The sequence below is a fragment of the Cyphomyrmex costatus genome, unplaced genomic scaffold (genome assembly GCF_001594065.2).
Source record: "Cyphomyrmex costatus isolate MS0001 unplaced genomic scaffold, Ccosl1.0 scaffold158, whole genome shotgun sequence".
In the NCBI taxonomy this organism is placed as follows: Eukaryota; Metazoa; Arthropoda; class Insecta; order Hymenoptera; family Formicidae; genus Cyphomyrmex; species Cyphomyrmex costatus.
The window spans coordinates 207,928-226,764 of NW_017275587.1; the positions used below are offsets into that span (position 1 = coordinate 207,928).

At 29.2% G+C, this 18,837-nt stretch overlaps 1 protein-coding gene across 2 annotated transcripts; it reads left to right on the plus strand.

The window, feature by feature from the left end:
- The first annotated feature begins 462 nt into the window (after nucleotides 1-462).
- On the plus strand, nucleotides 463-7,915 carry LOC108771396 (proton-coupled folate transporter). 2 transcript variants are annotated; one of them, XM_018536669.1, is made up of 9 exons: nucleotides 463-563; nucleotides 3,093-3,223; nucleotides 4,191-4,418; nucleotides 4,956-5,307; nucleotides 5,796-6,191; nucleotides 6,730-6,867; nucleotides 7,034-7,117; nucleotides 7,426-7,582; nucleotides 7,713-7,915. In XM_018536669.1, exons 3-9 carry the CDS (start codon nucleotides 4,203-4,205, stop codon nucleotides 7,840-7,842), a joined length of 1,473 nt encoding a protein of 490 aa, XP_018392171.1. In that variant the 5' UTR covers nucleotides 463-563; nucleotides 3,093-3,223; nucleotides 4,191-4,202; the 3' UTR covers nucleotides 7,843-7,915. The 2 variants fall into 2 exon arrangements, with proteins under 2 accessions (XP_018392171.1, XP_018392172.1); XM_018536670.1 differs by lacking the exon at nucleotides 463-563 and adding an exon at nucleotides 908-995.
- The last annotated feature ends 10,922 nt before the right edge of the window (nucleotides 7,916-18,837 follow it).

Consider the following 18,837-nt stretch of genomic DNA (forward strand, 5'->3'; position numbering starts at 1 on the left):
TAAATTTTTTACATAACTCGAAAAAAGCAATAACGTTAATATCTTTGCGTTAATTTTTCATTTATCATTCTAAACAATATTAGAGAGAGAGGGAGTTAGTAATATATATTTAATATTAAATTGACTATTACTATTAAATATAAATTCCAATTTCATTTAATGTGTTTTAAAAAATGAAAGATAAGAAATAAATAAGAGACTGCTCAAGTTTATTATCAAATCGATAATATCGGTATTTTTTATTTTATTTGCTTGAAACAATTAAAAAAGTTTTAAAAATTACAAAGTTATCTTGTACTTTTATATACATATACATTATTACTCGATCAATAATTAAAAACGCAATTTCGGGTAACGTTTATATGTGTGAATTTGCAAAAGCGATTAAATAATGTTTAATTTACCATTTTCAGACAGTTTCAGTACATGATAAATAATTTTGAATTATATTATCGAATAAACCGGAGCGAGAGATCATATCACTCTTTCAATATCTCTCGGTAAAAGATCCTGTAATACAACACATGAAATGTTTAACATTCAAGTTGCAACATCCAATTCTCGTAAGTGTGATAGCAATATCTTGCTGCATTTTTCTTACTCATTATATCTACTTAATGTGATTAACTCTCGTTTGACGCGCACGCGCGTGTATACATACCAACAAATCAAACTGTTCAAATATAGAAACAAAAAAGAGAAAGAGAAATAATTAGATAATAACTAGATAATAAACTCGTAAAGATAATAAATTTTAACATAATAACATAAAAAGAACCAATATAATATGATATAGGAAACAATTCGTAACGTTCAAGCTGGATCTTAGGTTCTATAATTGCGTGTAAATTTATATACTACGTATACAGATTTTTAGCTGCGCGCCGAATTTTTTTTGCAGACTTGATATACGTAAGCAAAAATAGCCTCGATGGTCTAAAGGCTTAGGACACTTGCACAGAATACAAAAAATCTGGATTTGATTCCCGGCCGAGGTAATATTTTTCGCAATAATTAATTATTTATAGATTTTAATATGTCATTCAATATTATTAAGATCGGATCTAAGATGCGCAGAAAGCATAAAAAAATTGTTAAATTGTTAGTCAATTTAACTCGTAATATTACTGCGGTAGAGCTTGCTTTTCAAGTTTGGAAAAGTATTCAGCGCGCAGCTAAAAATCTGCGTACCAAATATATAAACAAATAATTGAAGAAATAAAGGACTCTTTTTAAAAACAATAATTAATACGTTGAGAATGGCGAATAAGAGTCAATCTAAATCTGATAATATATTCTAATATTCTATATTGCGAAGAATATCACGTAATGTTTGGCGTTTCGTCCCGGCTTCCACTACTGGACTCATCAGTAAGGTATTGTAGTGGAAGCCTACCTTAGACGCCGGTGTAAGTTATTAAATCGAGATTCTATATAAATTTCTCAATTCTCAACGTATTAATTATTGTTTATAAAAAGAGTCCTTTATTTCTTCAATTATTTGTTTTCAAAAACCGCAGGTTGTAATAACGCGGATAATACATTGCAATTCTGTTTATTAAGTAAAAATTTACAGTTTCTAGATTAATTGCGTTTCAAGACCGAAAATCCATCGGCGCGCAAATATTTAGGAGGGGGGATATTTCAGATTATTAGAGTTGCGTTGCAAGACCGAAAAATCTTTCGGCGCGCAACAATTAAGAAGAGGGGACATTTAAAAATCAGATTATTTGGGGGGACTATATATAATTAGAACGTTATTTCTCACTTTGGATAAATATTGCGAAGAATATTACTACGTCGACCCGCCATCAGAGGTCTATCGATATTCGCAAATTCTCGCAAGTGCTGAGACACGCGTGTGTCTCTTTATATAGAATCTCGATTTAATAACTTACACCGGCGTCTAAGGTAGGCTTCCACTACAATACCTTACTGATGAGTCCAGTAGTGGAAGCCGGGACGAAACGCCAAACATTACGTGATATTCTTCGCAATATAGAATATTAGAATATATTATCAGATTTAGATTGACTCTTATTCGCCATTCTCAAATATATAAATTCACACGCAATTATAGAAGCACCTAAGATCCACCTCGACCGTTACGGATTGTTTCTCATATCATTGATTTTAATTCTCACGGCCCTATAATATTTAAATATCGTAAAAAATCTAAACAAAAAAAAAGAGCTGTCGCATATATTTTCCATAACAGTAACTATAAGACGTACCGTAAGAAAATTAGCCAATCACAGTAAAAATTATAAAAAATGTTTAACTAATTTTTTCTCTGATTGGCTAATTCTTACGATACGTCTTACGGTTGTGTTACAAAAAGTGTTTCTTAAATCTAAAGCACATATTAAAGTATATTTATTTAATGTGATTTACTCTCGTTAAATAATAAACACGTAAGCAAATTGACTATCATATAGTAGAGAACGTAAGGTTATTGCCTTACGTTTTCTACTGTAATCAGCTGATTTGCTTACTATTTACGTCTTATTGCTTCATGTTTTCCTATGTGTTACTGGTTTTAATTTCACAGTTTACTATTTCTTAACTTATCAGTAGGATTCGGACGTTCGGGCTCGGCGCTGAGAACCGCTGCGCACGAGTGAGACGCTTACTGAAATAAACTCTCCCCGCTTTGTTTACATTGAGTCCACCGTGCCGCGCGCCAGCGGTTCTCCGCGCGAAGTCCGTAATCGAGCCCGAACGTCCGCACCCTACTTATCACATATTGTCCGGAATATTTGTATTAAAACAAAAATTATTTTTTGACTGAAGCAAATTTGTAATACTGCAAACTTCTAATAATAAAATCTAAAAGGGTATATTTAGTTTAATTAGCAATTTTTTACTACGCGAAACAGAACGAAAGAATGTATGTTCATTATAACATAAAATTATTATCCAATCGCAAAAAGATATGAAATTTTTAAATGTTTTTTAGTATCCTAACATTTTATAACCCATAATGGATATAATTAAATTGACCTAATACTAGCATACACAAATAAAATATCCTATTAGAACAAGTTAAGAACTCAGCTCAGCCAGCTTCGAAAACCTGTGCATATTTACAGTAAAGTAGCGGATCCAAGAACGATGAATACGTAAGATAATTCAGACGTAAGAAGTTCATTTACATTGAAGTTCTTTAATAAAAAAAAAGAAGGGCAAAGCTATAGCGACTAACAACGATATCCAAACTCAGGTAATTATTTAGTATAACATTATAATTAAAATTATAAAAATATTGTTTGATCCAATTCTGCTTTTTCTCTAAAAATATTTCTATGATAAAGAAAAAAAAATTTAATTCCTTTCTATCTTTATTTTAGTAAAAAAAAAAAAATTTTTTTTATGTCTATTTGTATAATTTGTTGAAAATTTTCAACTTATTTCATCTATAATAATATATTAAATCTATCCCTTACCTTTAAGGGGTAGTTTTCACTGTTTAGAGTGGACCATTGCCAATAAAAAAAACTGTCAAATATTTTTCAAAGTTCTACAAATATGCTAAGTTTCATTAAAATCGGTGAATGACACCTCCGTAGGTTTACTTCTAAGATTTAAACAATAATGGTTCACGTTAATGAATATCTCGAATATACTGTATCTATTTCTACGTCACGAATTTAAAATTAAGAGCACTATTTGTATTTCTTCCTTAGATACGACATTGGTAACAATTCGAAAGATCAAAATTATGTAGATAACGCAAGAGATATTGAAACAGTGATTACATTATAACATTACAAGACTACATTATACAAGACTGTTACACAAGATACTTTGTGATATAGGCTGCATGATGTGTGATATTGAATGCGCTTCAATGTCTGTGAAAAAGAAGAATATGTTTATAAATGACTAATTGAATTTGCCGTGCTATCACAATTATAATTATGTATAATTTTCTTGTTTTTATTAACGTAAATTTTAAAAATCATATTTTTAAATGTATTCGCTACATTAATCCATTAGTACCCAACCATTCTCATTTATGAACGTTTTAGTATGAATCCCGAAGCGACTTATTAATGTAAACAGTCCTCTTCTTCCATTGTAATCTTCTTCTAAGAAGTGATACATATTTTTTATTAATTATTTCTATTAAAACAAAGTTCCTCGAACTATGTACCTATATGTTTCAATGTTCATTTTGCAATTTCTAGGCGACCCAACAGATGGAACTTTCCCATAAAAACAGGATGTATGAAAAATATTTCGGATGGATAAGACATGTATCAGTAGAGCCAACTATGTGGCTGTACATGATGGCGTTTATGTTCACATCGGTCATAGAGCAAGATTTGTTTAGATATAAAGCATGTCGAGTGAATCACAATTATTCTGAAGAAATTTGTAGAAATCTAAGTGATGAAATCAAAACCAAAGTACAGGTAAAACATTATGTACTATATTTATAGTGAAAAAGAGGAGACATAAAAAGAAAAAAAGCACACTTACATTAAATTATTAGAGCATAATTTAATAGCTTGAGATTATTTGAAATAAGTGCTTGCTTATCAAGTGCAAATATTCAACTGACAATATAATACCTATTTGTACGAATCTTATTTGCAACTATAAATTTATTGACGTGTAGATAATCAGTGAAAATGTAATTAAGATGTTATCAAAGCAAACATAGTTGCCAAGCTGAATATTAGCATGAAATACCCACGCAACGAAAATGTGTATCACATGTAGCACGCAAGAGAATATATTCGAACATATATTTACAGTTAGTTTTTATTTGATAAAAACTAATATTAAAAACGGAAGATCAAATAAAATGTTTAAGTACTTAGACAGTTTTTACGAACACATGATATTTCAGCCATCTTTTTATCGCAATTCAAAATAGCACTTCGCTGGGACAATTGAATTTCCACATTCTTTAATTACGTTTCTATTAAGAAAAGACCATCTTGCAGATGACTGTCTCAGAATTCCATCAATGGAACGATATTGCCGGACACGTGGTGCCTATTATCTTAGCAATGTTCTATGGCAACTGGAGTGATCGACGTGGACGTAAATTGCCGCTCATTCTTGGTCTAACGGGCAAATTTATTTACTCCTTTATGATCGTGATCAATTCCATGATAGACACTTGGAATTTAAACATGGTGGTGTACACGGCGACTCTGCCGATGAGCATACTGGGTAGTGATGTCGCAATCTTCGGTAGCAGTTTCGCGTACATATCTGACATAAGCTCCGTACAACAGAGAACTATGAGAATCACGATCCTGGATATCGTTTATCTCAGTACCATGCCTTCGGGTAGGGACAAATACTCTCAAAATAATTTTTCAAGGATATAAATTATTTGAACAATTATTAAAAATAACTTTAACTTAAATAAAGATTATAAATTTTTAAGACGTCCTCTGGACTTTTGTATCACTGAGATAAATATGTTGTCAACATTATCATTGATAATCCATTAATTTTAATGACTCAAAAGTCATTTACAGAAAAAAGAATTTTTATAATAAACATTGAGTATTTGTTGTAAAATTTAATTATCATAAAACGAAATTATATAGTAAATAAATTTTATTTAAAAAAAATATTATAATATAAATTTTCAATATGTTATAAAACTTTATTTTTTTCTATAAACGATTTGTTAACCATTAAAATTAATGGATCGTCGATGATAACATTGATAAGATTGGTTTTTACTACTTTCATTTTACGAATATATCTGTGGTTATATAAAAGTTTTTGCAATCCTGTAACGTTTAAATAATTCTTTTCGTTTGCAGGAGTTGCATTTGGATCGTACGTATTTACACATCTAGTTAACATGTCCTACACGATTATGTTTGCTGTAAACACGACTTTGCTCTTAATAGCGATTATATATTCGCTTGTGTGGCTTAAATGGCAAACGTCACCACGACAGCAACCACTTTCGGGCAATAATTGGCTGCTAGACTTCTTCGACATGAGACATGTCGCTATGACAATGCGAACATTGTTGAAGTCGAGGCTCAATCATGGCAAATTACACCTGTGGTTGCTCCTGCTGGCGATGTGTCTTTATACATTCCAGAGAGATGAAAAGGCTAAGAGTCAGATGTATACCTCACTAATCTTTAACTGGAATGTGATGGATTTTAGCAATTTTAAGACGTTCCAATCGACTCTTTTTGTATTAGGTCAGTTTAACGTAGACTTGATTCAAATTAGTATAGTATATATTTACAAATCTTGACAATATCAATCCGTAATGTGTTTTTAGCGACGCGAGTGAAAGGAGAACTTTCTTCTCGAAATTGCGAAAACTTTCACTTTCATCTAATTGATTTTGATTACTAACGATAATAGAGAAATTATAATTCTATTGTGAAATTGAAATCGATCTTGTAAAAAGGGCAATTTTTTGTTTAATAGAATTCATAAGATAAATTATTATTACGTCGTAATTGGATTTGAAATTTTTTTTAAGTTATTTTTATATATATAAATATTCAAATTTTTTTTAATTAGCGCATTTTTATAATTATAAATATTTCAAATAAATTAATAAATTTAGATCCCAATACTGTCATATAGATTATAAGAATAAAATATAAATATAATAATATCCTTATCCTCATAAAAATATTTTGATTACATAATTATCCTCATAAATATTTTAAATACTATTAAAAATATAAAGTACGAAGAACTTAAAAGAATTTTGTTCTCTCACAGCAATGCTCATTGGAGTGCCTATCATGAGTAAATTAATAAGAATGAAGGACACTTTCATCATAATGGTTGGAGCAGTAGCGCACGCAGCTGGAAGAGTAGTATTTGTTTTAGCAAATCAGCCAAAATTATTTTATGTGGGTAAGTAACACGATCTTTCTCAATTATATCTATATCAATCAAATTTTGAACAATGAATATATTATACTATGTCATTATTATTCAAGTTTTTTAAATAAAATATTATACGCATTTATATTCAGATAATAAAGTAATTAGAAGTTAATTTATAATAATTATTTTGTAGGTGCTACTGTCGCTGCGTTAGGACCAGTAATAGCTCCAGTACTCAGATCTATGACCTCGAAACTTGTATCTGTAGAGGAACGAGGTGCGTTATAATAATGTGTATATACTTTATACTAGAATCAGAATTTTCATGAATAAGGGATATCATTTTCATATTAAATCGAATATCATTGAACACCAGTTTCAATTTTGTTGGTAATTTTTCTTTTTCATTGTAACAACTCTTTAAAATTTTTGAAGTGGAATCTAAAAACTAACAATTGCGTTAATGTTGCAAAAGACTTAATTGTCAATTTTTAAGAATAAGGTTTTATTCTTTAAAGTTAGAAATCATTCCAAAGATTTTTAGAGAGAGAAAAATAGGATAATTGCATTGTCCTGATTTTTCAGGGAAGGTATTCGCGATGCTTTCCGTATGCGATAACGCAGTTCCGCTATTTAGCGGTATTTTATATTCCCAACTTTACAACGCGACGATAAAGACAGCACCAAACTCCTTTTATTGGTTGACATTTGCCACGCAGATTGCTGTGCTTTTAATAATTCTGTAAGTAAATTATAATTTTCCTGGACATTTTTTCATCATTTTTTCTCTTGAATAACAATTTATTAACGAACTGTGATGCTTTTTTTAATTATGTTCGAATAATCCAATTTTAAAGAATATTTTTTTTTAGATTGATTCAGTTTTCATCATGGTCCAAGCATGCAACTGAGCAACAAGATTACATTGATGTTGAGGTTGTGGCTCCATCTCTTTCAAACACTACTAAATCTAGTTCGTCGAGTAATATAGCAAACGAATAGAGAGATCGTACCTGCCTTACATACATAATGCATTGCTCATCACATACATCGTTTTATTCAATGGATAATTTATAGCCGTAATATTACAACTTAGAGTCTGAGCACAAGCACTGCCGTAACATTTTACGACTTACTTAAGTTGTAGACGTAAATAACGCACAAGCTTTGCCGTATCGGCGTATGACGTGTTTATGCACGTTATCGAAAGATATGGCAATAATGTACATAAACGAGTCATACGCCGATACGCCAAAGCTTGTGCGTTATTTACGTCTACAACTTAAGTAAATCGTAAAATGTTACGGCAGTGCTTGTGCTCAGCCCTTAGAATTTGTGAAATTTCATTCCACAATAAGCTCAAACTTATATTGGGGAGACTTTTCAGATTATTAGAGTTGCGTTTCGAGACCGACGATTGTTCGGCGCGCAATTTGGAGGGACTACATATATTGGTTAATGGGGCGTTATTCTTACTTTGAATAAATATTGCGAAGAATATTACTACGTCGACCCGCCATCAGAGGTCGATTGATATTCGCAAATTCTCGTAAGTGTTTTGTGACACGCGTATATCTCTTCATATAGAATCTCGACTGAATAACTCTCCCAGGTGTCTAAGGTAGGCTTCCACTACAATGCCTTACTGATGAGTTCAGTAGTGGAAGCCGGGACGAAACGCCAAAATTACGTGATATTCTTCGCAATATATTAGAATAATTTAAAGATTTTAACGAGTTTATTGGCTCATTGTCCTGTTTCTCTATATTAATTTTAAAAAACTTTATTGAGCCTTATTACAAACAATTCAAATTTATATATTTGTAAGTATCAATTATTGTTATTTATATTGTTATTTAAAGGAGATAACAACATAACACCAGTAATGTTGTTCATTTGCGATAAAATAATTTTTAACGCAAATTAATTTAATTAGACATATTCATTCGTTAAGATTTTAAAAGTATTTGATGGTTAATAACAGAAAAAATAAACCATAATTTGGAAAATAATGTATGTTATAATAAATATGCGTACAAAAAATGTTTATATATTATTGTTAAGTTGTTAGTATATATTTCTGGTACAAAATAATTTTAATAGAATGATGCTATATTAAAAATAATTTTAATTTGGACTCAGACTGCATGATGTTAAATTATTTACATACATTTGTAATACAATATTTACATACCATGGTAGTATTGTATATATATATTTTAAATTTTATTATATACTTCCTCTATATATATAAGATTAGATTATATTTTTATATTATATTGTAAAAACATATGTATGTAAATGTATACAAAACATATAGGATATTTTTATAATTTAATTTAATTATTCTAAATTACTTTTGTAAGAAACATTCCAGTTCTATAATTGTTGTTGACCAAGCATTTATAATTTTTTGTTGTCAATTACTTAATTATTCAAAATGGAAAAAACTTATACTTAGTAAAAAGTTATACGTAGAATTGTTTTGACGTAATTGATCAGCCTAATAATTTGTTTTTTCATTATACGCGTAGTTTTTACTAATAATTAGATGATTACTAATAATTAGATTCACGGAACAATCGTAATTAGAAATCACATAAAAAAATTAATCAACATATCAATGACGTATATAAAATTAATATTAACGTATAATTAATCTCGCATTTATAAATCAAAACACACGTTTTAAAATAATAATAATTATATACATAAGAGACATACAAAATAAAAGAAGGACCAAGAGCTAAATATTGACAATTAACAAAGACACTTTAATTCAAATTAATAAACATTACAAATTCAATAAAGACAATACAAAATAAAAATAAAATAAAAATATCAACAATCTCAACAGACGTTTCGACACCGATCGGGGGTCATTATCAATGTTCACAAAAATTAAATATGAATATGTATACAAAATTTATGAAATTTAACGTAGTCTTTATGCATACAAAATTTATAAAATTTAACATAGTCTTCATTTCAGATATAAAGTAATGCAGTCTTCATTTTGTTAAATATTGTAATTGTCTTGGAATAGTCAAATTAATACATTGGAAGTTCTTATAATAGTCAAATTAAAAAAGTCGAAAGTCCGTATAAGAACAATAGGTAATAATAATATCTGTAAAGTGTCACATTACATGTAAAATAAATTGAAAAAATCCAACCTAAGTGTAAAAATTAGTATAAATAATTTGTGCCTTAATCGCAAATATTTCAAAACTATAATTATATATATAATTATATACATAAGATTTCTTCATATATGATATAATGTGTTATTTTTTACATATATGTTGGATATTATTACTTGGATATTTATTTAAGTTCTAAAAAATTAAAATAAAATAAAATTAATACTTTTCTCAAATAATAATCTAATAAAAATTATATTTTATTGTAAATTTTTACGCATTTGTTAAATATTCTGTTAATCCCATACCTTACTTTCTTCTAAATTAAGATTTATTATTCTAATTAATTTAGAAAATATTTTCCGTCAATTTACAAATAAAAATTTGATTTATTTGAAACTTTTAATTTAAAACCTTATGTCACATTTCACTACACTTTTCTTAAAATTAATTCTCTCTAAAAAAAGTGGCTCCCAATTTCATTAAGAGATTATAGTGCAACACCGGTGAAACTGGTTTTTGAAATTGTGATTTGCATTTAGATAATGTTTAGGATTATTCCAGGAAAACTGCGATACACACATTAGTATTCAATGAGCGCAAGTATGTCAAGGACTGTTGGCTAATTGCCATCGTTTAGAATTTTCGGTGTAAAGAATTGTTTTCTTCGAGAATTGAGTTTTGCGCGGGAACATTATTAAAAAAAAGATATTAAGAAATGTGTTAAACATTGTAATAAACGATTCTTTGATAAGAATATTTTTTATGAATCAGCATTTCACCGTGTAATCAATTATTCAAATCTCTTTATTCTATATAAAAGAATAAAAAATTTAACACTGAAAGATCTACTCACACGATAAAATCATCCATTATGTATAGGTATTGAATATTAAATCAGCATCAGTTCATTTAAATACTTCGAGTGATAAGATTATTTTTCCTTTGAGTCATTCACGAAAATCATCCCTCCCCACCGCACAAATTAATTTATAATTTAATAAATATTATTTTAATATATATAATAAGAGTATCATTAGAAATATTACATTATAGTATTATTTATAAATTTCCAGTTTTTTATATGTATATGTATATTTTTATTGATCTGCTTTTTTCTTTGTTATATGCGCATATTATATCTATCCTTTAATAATTATAATTGTATTCACGATAGCTTGAATCATAGGTATTAATTTTAATCTGTTGACAATTTCTTTTCAAACGTAATATGTAAATTTAACAATAGACAAAAAAAAAAAGTCTTTAATTTCTTATTATATTATATAACAATTGCTCGCACCATTGCGCACAGAAATATATTATAGATTAATTTTCTGCCTTCCTCTTCTGCGATCTATATAATGACGCACATCTATGTGTCTGGTTAAATACTATCACGAATAAAAACGAACTGTTCGGTTTCTTGGATGGAAATTTCTTGGACGCATGACATACGGACAATATCACTTCTCACGTACATATCCTGACCCAAATATCCACCTCTTAAAAGCCACCAGTATAAAAAGTCTGCCAACTCTTTAAAGATTCGCACTGTTCGTTTCGAGTAACAATTCGGCAAAGGACTTTCGGAATCTCCGATATTATGGTAATACAGTGTATAGCAAACAAATATTCGCTTGTAAAATTTTATCAAAAAATAATACAAAAGAAATATAAGTAATATGTACGGAAACTCTATTACGTATATTTCATTGAAAAACAAAAAATTATAATGGTGGCTTAATTTATGTATTTAATATGTTAACGTGGTTCTGCACAAAACAGATTATCGTCACAATCTATCGCATCAACTGAACAAATCGTATAATTTGTTTTTTTTTTTCAATTTTTGATGAATAAGTGGTTGCAAAGAAAAAATATAAATATCTCTATCATTGCTTGCTCAACAATCAGTTTTCACATAAGTTTACTTTCTTCCGGTATTTACTATAGTTAAAATATTAATTTATCTATATTATTTATTCTATATAATTAAATATTACACATACATGAAAGAAAACATTTTTTTAATATAAAAAAAAAATTAGCTAGATACAGATCTGAAAATAAATTTGTTTGACCATCTAAATAATTACATAACAATTTCAAGCAATGCTGTAAACAGTTTTGACATTCAAGCAATCAGCTTGAACGTCTTACATAATTATTTTGACGGTTTAATAAAATTATTTTCAGATTTATCTAAATTTTTAAATACCTCAGGAAATCTTTCTTTCTATAGAAAAATAGAAGACTCAATATTATTAAATCTACGCGTAGCACAAAGTTAATTATTATAATAAATATAAATAAATCAATTGTAACAAAGACTAAAAGGAAAAAAAATTTTACATGCAATCAATTTAAAGTCCAAAGATATGATATCAATGCTTCCATCACAATTATGTCACATGCAGCATAATTTTCATAAATAGTAACTCTTATCAAACTGTATCAATTCTCCATAAATACGAAATTGCGGGTTTTATGCGTAAACATGGAAAATCACACAGTAGCAATCGCAACAAGAACGATAAAGTTGAACGATGCATTATTCATGCTGCTAACTCAATTGTCAGTCGTCAGATTCTATCGAACTTACTTGCAAATTAAATAAGATCGTTTGGTTTTCTCTTTCCGGTTGTACGATTTATTTCAACGTAAGTTGCATTGCGGACGATTTCTGCATTCGAACGACGAGTAGCCATCGCGCATTCCGCGAAGCTTATTTATATTACCGATAACGCACATTAAAGAATACGTAAAGTATGTTCGCTTTTATATTTTAGTCAATCGGCATTCTAAAAGTGTAGTTTACTTGATAACAGTAATAAATAGAATTATAATCGTGTTGATCGTAGTAATTTATGAGTGACGCGTTTCGCTACGAAATCATTTTTTTATTCTCGAATGTATGCGTCTGTTTGCTAGCAAAAAATTAAAAATATTTTCCGGTTATTTTGTAATGATACTCCATTTAAATGGAAAGCGGGAGATCAGTTATTATAACATTTCAGAAGACCTGCAGAGTAACCTTATATTTTATTTTACTTTATTTCAATTTATATATTAAATTTTATTTTTAGCACATAAAATTCTTTAAATTTAAATATTCGTTTTATTATCAAATTGCGCGTGAGATGCTTCGACGAAAACAGGTTTATTGTTTCTATTTGAACAATTATATCGAGTTACGACTAACAATAAAATAATCGTGCTTTAGTAACAATTTATAAATCCATGACAAATCCTCATTCAACTATAATTGCAATACAATCTAACCGAAAGTGAAGATACAGTATAAATATTGCATTATATTACGTGGCTTATTTATTCCTCGAACTGATAGTTTGCATAGTTCAAATAGTCATAGAGAAAGTAACACTCTATCTACGGTGCTTTTTATCTTGCATCCGTGAATAGCAATTTAGACGATCGTTAAGAGTAAAAGTTCACCATCAGGATGCCTGGCGGAAAACAAATTTTTGTCCCGACACTTGCATATGCAACAAAACCAAGTGCGAAAGTGCCTTATTAGGAATTGTCCTAATCGTCTACAAACTAGCAGAAAACAGGTAAAACTAGTTGGTTAGATCATATTTCAGGCTAAATTGTGGCAATGTTACAAAATGTCCAAACGGTTTAAATTGCAAAAATAAAAGAGAATATTCTTCACCACTACCATCATACAGATCGTAAAGATAATAATACGTAAGCAATAATTATTGCTCCATTACGGAAGTTTCCAGCAATAATATTTCCCAATAATAATTGACAATCATTTTGAACAATTTTAAAAACATCATGATGTAAATTGAATTATTACGTACAAGGCACTTGCTTCAATTAATCACCTTCAATTAAAAATAACACTGCGTATTTTTTCAAACGATATATCTTCGCTTTCAGATCTCGCTGAGAAAAGTCGTTATCGTTGTTGCGGCAGCTTTAATAGTCATCGCTGCGTTTGTGCATGCGATACCGACTTCCAGCCCAATTCCATCCGGAGCTATTACGATCTATCCGATACCCCAAAGGCCACCATATGCACCGAATCCGTGGATCTACCCGAAACCCACCACAATGCAACCTACAGGGCGTTAAACGTTGTCACGAATTCCTTTTATTTCAGAATCGGATATTTCACAAAGCTGTCGCTTTGTGACCGTTCTCTTTTGACTCGCAAACTAGCTGGACTATTTTTTATTGAGGAATGATTTGAAAACCTGAATAACGAGCATATCCTACTTTTTTATCTCAAATTACCACTTGCAAACTTGAAATTAAACTCAGTAATTGGACTAATAACTGGTGATTAGGCACTTGCAATTAATAATACAAATAATACAATATAAATGCAATTTTAATTTAATAATTGATTATAGAAAAAAATATATTTTTCAAAGTATGTTTCTTTTTTTCTTTAAATTTTCATTCTTCTTTACAACTAAAATAACAATTATACATTTTTTTAGGAATCCAAATAAATAAGCAATATGATACATACACCCGTTAAATATTTCAAATAAAATCATATTGTTGTTTTGATTAATATTACCAGTAAATAAGTGTTATGTATTAAAATTAATAATTTTTAACTCTTATAAGTAAAAAGATTAATGTACAAAGATATTTAAAGATATGAACTAGATCAAGATGTATATAAATTCACACACAGAATATTTATTATCCAAATTAATGTAATTTTTTATGTACCAATAAACACAGTCTTTAAATTTTTGTCATACGTTTCTTTTATATTACTTCTTTATTAAATTTGTAATTAATATTTTTTTCAACATTTTATTCTAAATTAAAAATTCTACAGGTTGTCAACGGTATATTTTTCTTAGAAAGTTCTTACAGTTGCCAATAAAAAAGAATTTACTTTGTCAACAAAAACGATTCTTAACTTATTTAGAAGTACACACATTTTTCTTCCTAAGATAATAGCTTTTGGACCGTTCTTGTTAGGAAACTATAGAGATATTTATTTAAGATGGAGAGGTCGCTGTGATGATAACAATGCACATCACGTAGGCGTCTCGCGCACGTAAAGTCTCCTAACGAGTAAAGTACTTTTGCACCCGTCCGTTCCCTTTTTTCCGACATCTCCGTGACGTCTATTGTAGTAATTTACCTTGCGCGCCGTACTTTACACCGTACCATCGACCGAGTGCACGCAATCGTTTCTATACACTTCCGCGTTCGCGTGACCCGGTTAATAGAAGATCCCTCGTGAACGAGTGAAATGGTCGCGCGATTTAAAATTCTCGATCATAAATAATTTGATTTTTGTATCAGTAACCCACTGATTATTTAAATTGCCAATTCATTGAAGATGACCACATTAAAGATCAAAACGTTTGAAAATATTTTATATTATTAACGTTATTATTTTATTAGCGAATGACATTTAACTTGGCTCGAATAACCTGTTACGGTGATTTATTTGAATTTTATATTCATTAGAGCCTTGCATTAAATTTCACTATCTATTAATTTGTTAAATTGCTAAGATTATACATTAAAATTTAATATAATTTTAATATAATTTCTATACTTCGCTTCATTCGCAGAATTGCATGATGTAATTCACGTCAATTTGTAATTAATTCAAAGAGAAGAATATTAAAGCTGTGTCTCGATTTATTCATCAATCACTAATTGCAAAATTAAATATAAATGATGGCTCAAATTAAATATCGAATAAACGTTTTCTTTGTGCTATCAGAAGTAATTTTCACTAAACATGAAAAATAAAATTGTTATATTGTTCCCGACTAGAACACGTGTTATACACAGTTATATCACATTTACTCTGACATATTTTCGTGAGACCGAGAGTGACAATCGTTGCATTCATGGAGGAGCGAATTAAAACTCGCTACAGCTCGTTAATCCAGTTACACGCCGTAATAGTGTACGCGGAAGCAGCGAACAAAAACGTTATTCAATACCGGTCTAAAAAGAGAAAATATAATCATAGTTTGAGCTCGCACCGTGACGGTCGATGATTCCTTCGCACAAACATTTTCACGGCGAAGTTGCTATAAAATGTCAATATTCGTGCAAGTGCAAGGTCGACCGTAAAATATCTGCACAATTTTTAAGTATTAAAAAAATATATAATGATCTGTATTTATATTCTTTACATTTTTCTATTAATAACGTTTAGGCAATAAAAAATGTTTGCATTAGGCGTTTATTTCTATTCGTATTCTACAATTCGATAATAATAATTAGCTCGTATTAACACTTCCGTATTAACACTTCTAATAATAACTAATCTTCATCATCATCGGACTATTTTGCGTGATAGATCATAGCATGTTAAACCGTAACACTACATCACTCCGCACGTTAAACCGTATACTACACATAAGATTATATATAGACCTTCACTTTCGCTAGATGAGTTGTATACAGAGTATCCAATAATTAAACGCAATATTTTAGCAACGTATTCTAAAGATCAATAGAATCGAAAAAATCATAATATAAAAATATCACAATAGTTTCCAAGTTACAAATAATAAAGGATTTGTTAATGGTATAAAAAAAATATAAATTATTTTTTATTATTATTTCCAATTATTAGAAATAAAAAGCATTTTTTATGTTATGCAATGGTCTCCTAAATTAATATTTTTCATTCAGTACTATTTTATTATATAAATCACAAATATGTGTCAGTAAGAATTAATTAAAGCTATGACCTCAATTCTATAAGCTCTGGTGCATTCTCGAACACACAATAAATTGATAAACAAAGATATTTCGATATAGGTATATATACTGCCAGAACATCTATAGGTAACGATAGTACAGATTTTCAGTACTAACAGTGTCAGTATATTGGAACAAAATATAAAATATTTTAAAACTAAGTATTTATTCCAATTTTTTGTCCATACATTCATTTAATTTCAAAGTAACAGAGCTATAAAATGTCCGATATTTATCTATATATTTTTGTCTTGTGAATCTTAATACATATCCCTGGCTAAAAAGTGGCACATATACGTTGTTCAGCAATATACAAATGTAGAATTTTCAAATTATATAACAGCGCCCTAAATAGTTAATAATTTTAATTTTAAAGAATAATTACGTCAACTATTATATTTAGAAATATCATGAATTGCTTTTCTATCATCAAATACCTTTCCAAAATACCTATCTTTTCCAAATGCCTTTCCCGAATACGTTTTCCAAATACCTTTTTCTTCTATCATCAAATACCTTTCAAGTCGTCAGATTCATTGCACTCACATTACTTGTAAAAATGCGGTTGTTGCAATTGCTAATTATTCAATATAATAAGGAATACAATAATTCGCGCACAATTTCCAATGTTAATTAACACGCAACTAACGTTTGATTACGTAACGATGAAAAACTAATGTGAGAAAAGTACAATAAAAGTTACAACCCGTTCCAAATCTACAATATCTTGCATATTTACACACTGAATGAATCACCGGAGTGTTTTAACAAATCAGCGATATACGCAGAAATGGCAACTTAAATTCAATCTGCGCGATAAATAAAGTCGAGTTGATAGCCAATTAAACAATGTTCGAAAATGTGTAATCAAAATTTAATATTGCGATACATTTTGCCTGCAAAAATATACAGGTTATTATTAACAAACGGGATCGATACATCACGATTTTCCCTTACTTCAATCGTTCGATTTATAACCGCTTCCGTATCACTCTGCACTCCCAATTTAAAAAATAGTGGATAAATTACATTTGAATTGACAGAAAAATTGGAATCGGTGGAAACATTCGCGAGTATATACAGACAATAACACTATCGTGTAACAATAATTCCTATCCGTTCCACCGTTTAGATCTCTATTTCAAAAGGACAAATCGCACGGATTACCTGCCTCGACAAGTCGCTTTCGTACGTTTGCAAATTACGAATTGTAGAAGCTAATTGCGTGAATTAGTAATTGAAGATAATTGTTTACGCGGAAGATAATCGTGTTCTCTCATGGTATATTTGTGGGATAATTTGTCGATGTAGCGTACCAAAGGACGATATCACAACGCATGAAATCAGCTGCTCGAGTCTGCGAATGACAACATGATTGCATTCAGATGACCTACACGCTTAAGCTCGCCGCGAGTTACACGACACAAGAAAACACAATACTTTTGCAACTTACAACGTTTGCCGTACATTAAAACTCAATTATATCATTACTACAAAATATTTAACGTACTACGAATTAAACATACGTAGAATATCCAGTTTGTTTACGTTACAGATTAATTTCGATAAATGGCATTATGTATTAGAGTATATTTCGTGATAGAGTATATCACGCGTCGTTTCATCCTCGCCTAATATAAGTAATGATTAATTCCGCTCGAATATTTTAAAAGCTTAATCAGAGATACATAGTATTTAAAAAAATTCTTATTCGCAACAAATATACTACAAATAGTAATGCATATCTATAATTGTAAAATTTTATTCTGAAATATGACAAATTATATCGTCAAAAGTGAACTTTACATACAAATTATTTAATCCTTTCTTTTCAATAAACGCGAAAATAATTAACTAATTATTATATATATATGTATATATTAAAAAAATTATTAATTATACTCTTTTATATATAAAAATACAATATATTAAAAAATTATATTAAATAATTAGAATATAAACATGAAAAAAACCAACTCCGCATTAGTTGATTGGCAGGCACAATATTTTTGTAGAAAAAAATAAAAGATAAAATCAACAAGGTAAATTGCGCAGCAAATACCAATAATTGTGTAAAAATTGATAGTAGCTTGTAAATAGCCAGGCAAATATGCATAAATTA